The sequence below is a fragment of the Pinus tabuliformis genome, chromosome 8 (genome assembly GCF_031772625.1).
Source record: "Pinus tabuliformis cultivar Carrire ecotype Pingquan chromosome 8, CPIR1, whole genome shotgun sequence".
Lineage (NCBI taxonomy): Eukaryota > Viridiplantae > Streptophyta > Pinopsida > Pinales > Pinaceae > Pinus > Pinus tabuliformis.
In genome coordinates this window covers 866,554,383-866,564,435 of record NC_142294.1, presented here as the reverse complement: position 1 = coordinate 866,564,435, position 10,053 = coordinate 866,554,383, and the positions used below count along the sequence as shown (strand labels likewise).

At 34.5% G+C, this 10,053-nt stretch overlaps 1 protein-coding gene across 1 annotated transcript; it reads right to left on the bottom strand.

Moving 5' to 3' along the window:
* Positions 1–3,388: 3,388 nt before the first annotated feature.
* On the bottom strand, positions 3,389–7,217 carry LOC149238312 (65-kDa microtubule-associated protein 3-like). Its single transcript, XM_089372985.1, has 8 exons — positions 6,837–7,217; positions 6,532–6,738; positions 6,172–6,423; positions 5,398–5,607; positions 5,115–5,270; positions 4,839–4,998; positions 4,513–4,664; positions 3,389–4,420 (listed from the first exon to the last, which is right to left on the bottom strand). The coding sequence occupies exons 1-8, from the start codon at positions 6,906–6,908 to the stop codon at positions 4,256–4,258; spliced, it is 1,374 nt and encodes a 457-aa protein (XP_089229111.1). The 5' UTR covers positions 6,909–7,217; the 3' UTR covers positions 3,389–4,255.
* Positions 7,218–10,053: the final 2,836 nt, after the last annotated feature.

Sequence of the window (10,053 nt, the reverse complement as noted above, 5' to 3'; positions counted from 1 at the left end):
ATGAAGTTTGGGATCTCGTTGAGTTACCACATGGCTGTAAAAGAGTCGGATGCAAATGGGTTTTTAAAACCAAACACGACTCTAGTGGTAATATCGAACGGTATAAAGCTAGACTTGTTGCTAAGGGTTACACTCAGAAAGATGGTGTTGATTACAAGGAGACATTAGTAGCTCATTATGATTTGGAGTTGCATCAAATGGATGTGAAAACAACTTTTCTGAATGGAGATCTTGATGAGGATGTTTATATGGATCAACCTGAGGGTTTTTCTGTAGAAAGTAAAGAACAATTGGTGTGTAAACTTAAGAAGTCAATATATGGGCTTAAACAAGCATCCCGACAATGGTATATTAAGTTCAATACCATTATTACATCTTTTGGTTTTAAGGAAAATACGGTTGATCACTGTATATACCGAAAGATCAGTGGGAGAAAGTTTATTTATCTGGTCCTTTATGTTGATGACGTCTTGCTTGCTGCAAATAATTTAAGTATATTGCATGAGACTAAGGAATTTCTCTCAACGAAAGATTACGTGCTCATCCAATGAATCGGAAGTGATTGGATATAGCGATTCAGATTTTGCTGGATGCATCGATACTAGAAAATCGGCTTTTGGTTACCTGTTTATGTTTGCTCAAGGTGCCATATCATGGAAAAGTGCGAAACAGACTATCGTTGCTTCATCCACTATGAAGGCAGAATCTGTGGCATGTTTTGAAGCCACAATTCATGCATTATGGTTGCGGAACTTTATTTCAGGACTTGCGGTTGTCGACACCATTAGCAAGCCGCTGAAAATTTATTGTGATAACTCTGCAGCAGTATTTTTCTCAAAGAACGACAAGTACTCTAAAGGTGCCAAACATATAGAACTGAAGTATCTTGTTGTGAAAGATGAGGTTCAGAAACAAAGAATGTCAATCATGCACATCAGGACAGAACTTATGATTGCAGACCCTTTGACGAAAGGGTTACAACCAAGACAATTTAAGGAACATGTTCAAAGAATGGGTCTTGGTTGTATTAATGATAATTGATGTGTGACATTCTGAGCTCTTTTATGTGTTTCTGATATACAATTATGTGTCTCTTGTTTTAATGAAGTAGTACGTATTTTATGTAATTTTAAACAAGAGAAAGTCTTATAAAGATATTATGTTTAATCATTATGATATAAGACATTATGTGGACCATTATGCTGTTTTATATAAATTATGAGTATGAATTGATAGATTACTGGTATTGTAGTATATGGAAGGGAATGCATTGAATTAATAGTGCACAACCGCCATAACTCTCAGCAATTTATCATAGTATGATGTTCAACGCTTAATATTATGAATAGTCGGGTCAAGTGGGAGAATGTTAGAAATCTGCTATTGGAAACAGCAAATGCTTTTAACGTTAAAGCAGTTTCTAATCTTAATGTGACCCGATCTAAGCATTAAAGCATTAAAGCATTAAAGCATTAGATCTTAAGCGTTGAATTGGTATATGATGGACGTACCAGATTAGAGTTAAATAATATATAAAGGATTGGGTCCTCTCTCTCCCACACACAAGAGTTGCATTCTTCTCCATCAAGAAGCACATGAAGGAAGTGAGGGCGAGAAGAGAGAAACCGAATTCTGAAGAAGAGGAACAGTCAGGAGTCAGATCAGAGAGATGGCAGCCATTACATCTTCCGCTGTTAATCAAGGTATGTCATCTATCACATTAAGTTCTGTTTGTGAAATATTCGATATTGATGATCTTGGGCTGTTAGCTGTTAATGCAAAATTTTACATTTTTTACTGTGTAGTTTTGTCTATTTGATATCATTGATGATAGAGATTGTTTAATGGTTTACTGCCATTGTTGATGGCAAACCCAGTGTCGGTAAACCATACAAACCGACACATCAATGTCACCGCAGGGGTCAAAAGCACAATCAGCGCGGAAGGTACCAAGCATATTGAGTTTGCGTACACGTTATTGAATAAAGATAAGTAATATATCTTAAAATTCAAATATTTTAAAAATCAGATTTAAATTTTTTATAAATTTTAAATAATTGTTTATTTATAATATTTAAAAATAATTTTTATTTTTAACGCATAAATAAATAATTTAAATTTATAATAATTAAATTAAATTTTAGTGTTTTGTACATTACTTATAATACCTATCTTGAATTTAAAGAAGGTATTTTTTGGATTCGAATTTAAAAAAAGCATTTAAACTAGCAATTCTCCCAAAAAGTACAAAGAGAGGCCAATAGATTTATGAAATTGGAATTGTTGAATTTCTATAAAAGATTAAAAAGTACAAGTATTTTTCTAAAAAATATTAAAAATAGAAAATAATGAATATTGGAAACCACATAACATCCACTATCTAAATTATATATATATATATATATATATATATATATATAAAATCTCAATTGTATTGTCAATTTGGGTATTGGTTAACTTTTACACAAACATATGCTTCCACAATTGTAACTCTTCTCCAACATTGATTCATATTCTTCGTGAAACCTGCCACACTAGTGCAGTGCAATAAGAAATATTTTAAAGAAAGGTTGAGAAATCTTTCTTTATATATAAATATATATTTTTAATATGTTTTGAATTTATTTAAAAATGAGCAGTTTGTATCAAATCTATGTGTGCTTGTCCCAAGTAAGATACAATTTTGATATTTCATTTACTTAATTATTCATAAATCTTTTTAATATTTCTACTCATTATTTGTTCACAATGGATAGTGCAGACCATTGTCACTATGAAGCTCTGACAAATTGTATAATTCATACAGCTGGGCAGTACTTCTTAAGCAAACGTTGTGAACTTTGCATGGTCTTTCCATAAAAGTACTTCTTAAGCAAATGTTGCGAACTTTGCATGGTCTTTCCATAAAATTGACTGCACCAAAAATGAGATCCATAGATTTAGAGAAGCCTACACCACTGATTGAGAAAATCAAATCATGAAACTCTTCAAGAAATTCCATTTCTAATTTTTCATTTTTCAATTCCGGTAGTGACATGTAGCATATTTCCTTCAGGTTGGCATCTCCTCACATATCACCTTAAGAGAGGATTGAGAGAGTCTGAAGTTCAACAATTGTTTTTGTGGAATTAATCTACCTACCACATTTTAGATCACTTAATGGCTCTATATATGCGCATTGCAAGATTCACTTCACTTTCATACAAAATTATTTACATCAATATTTTCATCCTTATCGATGTTATCTCAGGACTAAGTACAAAATTATTGACATCGATATTTTCATCCTTATCGATGTTATCTCAGGACTAAGTACTATGGTCAGTATAGTAAAATTCAGTGCATGTTTCAAAAAACATCCTCGCCTCTGATGGAGAGGCATAAACAATGAAATATAAATTTAATTTTTATTAAATGCAGTTCCAATTTTGAGGAAAGGGCTCTGGTATGAAATGCTACCAACATTTACCAGACCTACATATCTACTTAAAGCGAAAGCGTCGGCCCTCTCACTGGCAAGCAGCAATGACTATTCATCATTTAAATTTTCTCTAAAATAATGAATATCAATTGCAATGAGACGTTGTACCAGACCCACTAATTAATTTTTGCTTAAAGGCCACCATGATCAAAGCTTTTGGTTCTTGCAGGAAGGAAGACCCACAGAGGCAATCATTGTGAGCATAAGCAAAAGCCGGGAAAACAGTTAAGGGTTTCGCTTGTGGAATCTGGCCACAGAGACGATTGTTTCTTAGATTCATATGCTTCAAATGCTTCAGACCCAACATATGCCCTGGAATTTTCCCTTTGAAACCGTTCCATGACAGATCCAACCATCTCAGCTCCTTCAGCTCGCCCATGGGCCTCGGTATCTTGTCCACCATCCGATTTCTTGAGAAATCCAGGCGCTCAATTTTCTTTAACATGGAGATCGAAGTTGGAACACTGCCCTTCAAACGATTAACTGATAAGTCCAGCCACTTGATGATGCGCTCGCCATTGATCTCCGAGATCCTGCCTGTGATCTCGTTGTTGGCCAAATTGATGAACTCCAGGCATCCCCCTAGGGATGGGCAAGAATATGAGATATTGTCACTGAAGAGTTTCTCTATAGACCCATACAATTTATTTGAATGAAGATCAAGAACTGAGATGGAATCAGGCAAGGAAACCTTAGAGAGATACATTCATCTTCTCTCTGCATCTAGCAGCGGGGGCAAAGTAACATCGAGGTCTTCCTCTCAGAGTGATAAATTCAGCATTCAGTGTTTTCTCTGCATCTAGCAGCGAGGGCAAAGTAACATCGAGGTCTTCCTCTCAGAGTGATAAATTCAGGGAGCTTGCTAACAACTGCCCGCGCCCTCTCAGCACGCTTCAAGGTAAGGTGTGCACCCCTGCTTGCATTGTACCAGTTTTCATCCTGTCAAAGTTATCAATATCCACATGCTTGTGTCACAATGAGGAAAATTTTGACAACAAAATTCCACTATCTCTAGTTCTTGTCTTCCTTACCTTGTTATAATCTTCAAGCCAGCTCTCTTCTTCACAGGCAGCTAACCATTTTTCAATTCTTTCCAAGATTTCTTTCCTGCTAAATGCTTCTTCTTTAGTCTTTGCAATTTGCTCTTCAATGCTCTCAAGAAGCTCGGAAGGGTCAACTAACCCTGTGAACAAATAAAAGGAAAGCAAATAAGTATCACCTAACAGATAGGAATTACTCCAATAATTTTATCAAAGATATGTTCTCCCTACAATAAATTATTATTGTTTAAGTATATACCATGAAAAGAGATTACCAGAATTGAGCAGTAAAAGAAACAATACCCAAGAGAACTTACCAGAATCCATGGAGGCAATTGACTTGTCCAGCGTAGTATTACTTTCAGCAATGAGATGTGTTCTCCTGCAAATTTCTTCTAACTCTGTTCGCTTCTTAAGAACAAGCTCCTTCATCTTACTTCCTTTTAGCTCCTCAAGTCTTGAAACCTCTGCTTCAACCTGTATCATCATAATTTGACTAAGAATCTAAACAAACAAGCTGGCTCGCACCACATCAATATGCATAAATACTGCATGCATGCATGCAGAGGATCATCCAAATTTCTCAAGCCTACATGGTTAATAAATTCCATAGACAGGGCATTGGGAGAACATATTTCATGCTCTGAAGCTGCAATGTTGCAGGTGACATTCTGGAACATCTGTTGCTCTTCCATAGGGGTGTCCATTAGATTCCAAAGCTCCAGCATAGTCGTGGCCAAATCTTGAAGCTGGAGATATGAAAAAATCAAAAGAATCAGCCCAATGCACCACATTATGTTGCAATACAGATCAGGGTAATAGCAACCAACAAAACAAGGGGTAAACAAATTGCATGGGCAATCTCATGAAAATAACCTTTTGCATTCGTTTCTTTTTTTCTTCTCGCAATGTTTGAATTGTCGCAGCCAACCTATCAACAGTGTCATTACTAATGCTCTTGGATTGTTCAGACTCATCCAAGCTTGGATGCACATCTGTTACCGTACGTACAAAATCCAAGCCAAGGACAGAGCATAATCCATGGATTGTGTTGACAAATTCGATGACTTTGTAGAGACGCTCACTCTACATCAAAAACGAATGGCAAAAGAACAGATCAGATACACAAAAATACATAAAAAAACAAAGGCGAAAGGACAGATCACAAATTCAAAAGACATATCCACAGATTACAAATAAACAAGGGGTTTAGACACTTGAATTAATTGAGAAAATTAAAAGTATTTAAAAATTAAAGGAACTATGATAGATTTGTTAGCAAAACTCAAACCCCATTAAAATCATAAATGTGTAAAATTGGGTCCTCATGAATTTCGGCTCTATGCATGAGACGAAACCCATCCCACAGTGATACAACACGCTGCACTGGCTCCATCAAGCTTGATCTTTTCAAAGCAATTTATACAGCAATACACATCTTATCACCGTTTTCTTACCAATTTTTTGTAAGCTTGAACTTGTTTTCTTGCTATAAATTTTTGGTTTTTTGGAACATAGCTAATACGGTTAAACCCATAAAATACCCTAATAGACTCGGTAAATCCTAACTCTCTTTAGGGTTATCCCACATTGCAGCTATTAGCAAAAGCATAAGACAAAATAAAATAGTGAAGCAGTAGTAATTCTTACCTTTTCTCTTTGAAGCGATTGAAGTTGCTTCTGGTATTCTTCAAAATTCCTAAGAGATAGATCATTTTCGTCCACTGAAATGGCGGACGGACTAAGCTCTACACGTCCCAAAATTTCATTTGAAATCTTCTGAATCTGCATTTTAACATCCCAAATTTGCTGAATCCGTTCCTCTTTTCTCCGGCGCATTTCTTCCAACAGAGGAGTTATCGCTTCCAGCTGCTCCTTCAGGCTCCCTGCTCTTCTGTCTCCCTAAAATGGAGCAGGTAAAACCAATATCAGAGTCTTGTAAGATTTAAAATTCAAAATGAAACCATGATATAAACTGCAAAGGCATATTTTCGGTCTTGTTATTTTAACCTGTTTAGGCATGGTAGGGCAAACTCTGAGGGCAGAATAAATGGATGCGAGCTCTGCTTCGGAATCGGCAATAGCCTGGTGAAGCTGAGCCCGTGATCGATTTGATTGATCTACTTTCCGTCTGTAAACTTCCAAGCATTCTTGTTCAAGCTGGAGCAACATTTTATCTCTTTCCTCGTCTGGCTCGCCCATTTCGTCCCATATTAACTGAAATTGAGCAGATTTTTAGCCACCAAACCACTATACAATCCATAGCATATTTTTCATGGTTAGCTGAAATAAATATAAGAAACATTAAACATTACCTGGAGCTCGTAAAGAAGAGATCCACAAGTTGTCTCCAGTTGCAATAACTGATCGTTCTGCAAGCTCGGCATTCTGAACGTATGCCCTACACCAGAGACATTTTGATTATGGTAAACAGAACCGTGGAACAAACCATAAATTATGAAATTAACAGAGGATTCCTCTTCCAGCAGAAACCAGAAGCATTATGGCAGCAGGTCGTGGAAGAGCCCGGAAACATTATTGCAGCAGGTCGTGGAAGAGAACAGGAAGAGAAGAAAGCGGAAAGAGGAGGAACAGAAATGGAAAGCAGTTTTGGTTAAACCAGATGCCAGTTGGAGTTGGACGCCGTCGTGGAAGAGCCCGGAAACATTGCAGCAGGTCGTGGAAGAGAACAGGAAGAGCAAAAAGAGGAGGAACAGAAATGGAAAGCAGTTTTGGTTAAACCAGATGCCAGTTGGAGTTGCACGCCAGATGTCAATCATATGCCAGTTGGAGTTGCATGCCAGATGTCAATCATAGAAAGAAAAGGTAGACGAAAAAACTCATTCAAAGGAAGGCCTATCGGCCTAAAAATAATTGAATTAATTATAATATTTATCTTGAATTTAAAGAGACCATTTTCAACAAATTATTTTCAATGTAAAGAAAGCATTTTAAAATTGTGTATTTTATATATTTATAAAAATATTAAAAATAAATAAATAAATAAAATTTTAAAACTTAAATTATTTATTTGAATGAAATGTTATTAAATAATTTAGGATTAGATATAATGTAAGTTTATAAAGTATTTGTGGGGTAATTATGATAATAAGAGTTTTGGAATGAAGAAACAAAGTAACCTTTTTTTAGTTGTAGATCCTCAACTTCTTGCATCTTTATTCAACTTTGAATTTTCTTTTTCCTCTTTATGTAGAGATCTTGAAATGGAAACAGATGTATGATCTCAGTTCTCAGATTCATTCATGGAAAATAGAAACGATTGATTTATCCACGTTATTGAACAGATATTTACTTTAAAGTTATCATGTTTCCGTCATGAATATAAAGAAATTTATTATAAATCTGCAAGATGGTTGAAGACGTAGTTGCAGTAGCAACTAGATATTACATGGTTCGGCATTAAGGTATTCTACATCAAAATTGATGCATGTGGATTTGATCTTGTGCCTGGGTCTTTGACGGTTCACCATGCACCTCGCAACAACTCAACGGATCTATAGGGTCCGTCAGCAGGCCCTTTTCTCACGTTCAGATGTGACGGAAACGATGAAAGCACATCGGTGGAAACTTATGTTACTCACACTAAAAGTTTGCTTTGACATTTGCGTCATAGAAGAGACTATGAATATTTCGTCAAAGACGATGATGTTCCGCAAATCCGTCAAGAGTCATGGACGGTGGAGTGTTGTTGCACTATAGGTTATCGTCAAAATGGAGTTCCATGAAGCCAAACTTTTACAACTTCGCCTCTCAAAAAACCATTCTATATCAGTCGAACCTTCCTCTGGATGTTTTAGATGAAGAGCATTTGATATTATTATATTGAAATTCATAAAGTCATGTGAATTTCAAAATCGGAAATGGTTTATTATTTTTAATAATAAAATAACATAGAAAATAATAATATTTGTAAATGAATGATTTATCATTATATTAAATTGATTTGTTATGAAATTAGGGGCAAAAATTATTTGACTGATTTAGGTTGATTTATTATGGTTGTATATACAACTCTGTACAAAAACTTTATAGAGATGGGGAGCTTTTTGAAAACTCTGTAGAAATTCCTGATATAAGTTAACCCGATAATGCAATGTAAATCAAAGCAGAATACTATAACCTACTTCTACTATCAATTTTGCAGAAGCTTAAAGATCTAGCTGAACAATATAACCAGGTGAAAAAGAATCAATAGAACAATACATATGAAAATACTTTGGAGAAAGCCTCAGCTAAAAACCCCACACTATTGTATTATCATACATGGTAGAAATACATAAGAATTATACAAAGCCTTACCTCTTACAGCTAGCCAGCTCTCAGTACAATCCTCACAGATGCTCACATTGGCTTCTCTACAGCGTTCCTCTCTGCCCTCCAAGCTCCTATTTCCTTGTGCTATTCCTTGTGGATGATTTCATGTTACCAAGTGGATGATCAACCTTAAAACTGTGCAATCCTCAAGGATTAAATCCTTGATTGTATGCATGAGTTTTCTCTTTGAGAAAACACATGCTACTAATAGTACACTGTGCTTGTCATTATTCTCAACTAGGTCTTTCCCAGAATAGACATGCATGAGTTTCTGATGAGGGAATCTTCAGTTAACTGGAGTAGCACTAGTTGAGTGCATGCATGCATCAACTGACTATTAACTCTCTATTAGTTTATTAGTTCCTCAAACAGTTTGGAACTAATTTAACTGGACTTAACTCAGTGAACTGAGTTAACTAGTTACAACTCAAATCTAAGTCAATCTTATCTCCTTAATTTAAAGGATAACTCTTGCATGACTTCAGAAAAACTTCTAACTTGAATTTTTCCAACTAAATAACTAAAATAAATTAATTAATTATTTCCAAGTAGCTGTTAGACTAAATTCGATTTTAATTCACAATTTAATTCAAGGACAAATTAAATTGGAATATTCTTGTTGCCATATTTCAACAAACTCAGTGTCACATGCTCTCTTATGAAAAATCTATTTTTTTCAGAGTGATGTTTTGAAAATGTGGTTTTTTAATATGTATTTGCTTTGAAGTGTATGATCATTTTCTTCTGAATAATAAAAGTAATAGATGTATGTTTTGAAGTGTATGATAGTACTTTCCTAGTAATAAAAGTAGTAGTATGAGAAATGTTTAAAAGCTTCTTATTATTGGATAAAATTTTGACTTAGGTGTCTTTAACGATATCATTATGTGATAATATGTTTGAATAATAACAAAGATAGAAATGACTCATTAAGTCATACTTAAAGTTGTTTTTACCATTATTAAATGTATTATTAAGTGTGGGTATATTAATGAGAGTTGTTTTTACTAGTATTAAATGTATTATTAAGTGTGAGTATATTAAACTTCTTGTTTAATGATTAAAATAGAAATTTTATATTATAATTTGATAATATTTGTTTTTGGGATTATTAAGTATATGTTTATTAAATTTGTTATATTTAATGATAAAAAAAGGAATTTTAAAATTAAATTTTATAATATACATGTATGTTTT

Coding starts and splice junctions, on each gene's coding strand:
- LOC149238312 (XM_089372985.1), bottom strand. CDS start 6,908: ATGCCGAGCTTGCAGAACGATCAGTTATTGCAACTGGAGACAACTTGT. Junction 5,271..5,397: donor AAAAGAAACGAATGCAAAAG/GTTATTTTCATG, acceptor TCATATCTCCAG/CTTCAAGATTTGGCCACGAC. Junction 4,421..4,512: donor GGCTTGAAGATTATAACAAG/GTAAGGAAGACA, acceptor TAACTTTGACAG/GATGAAAACTGGTACAATGC.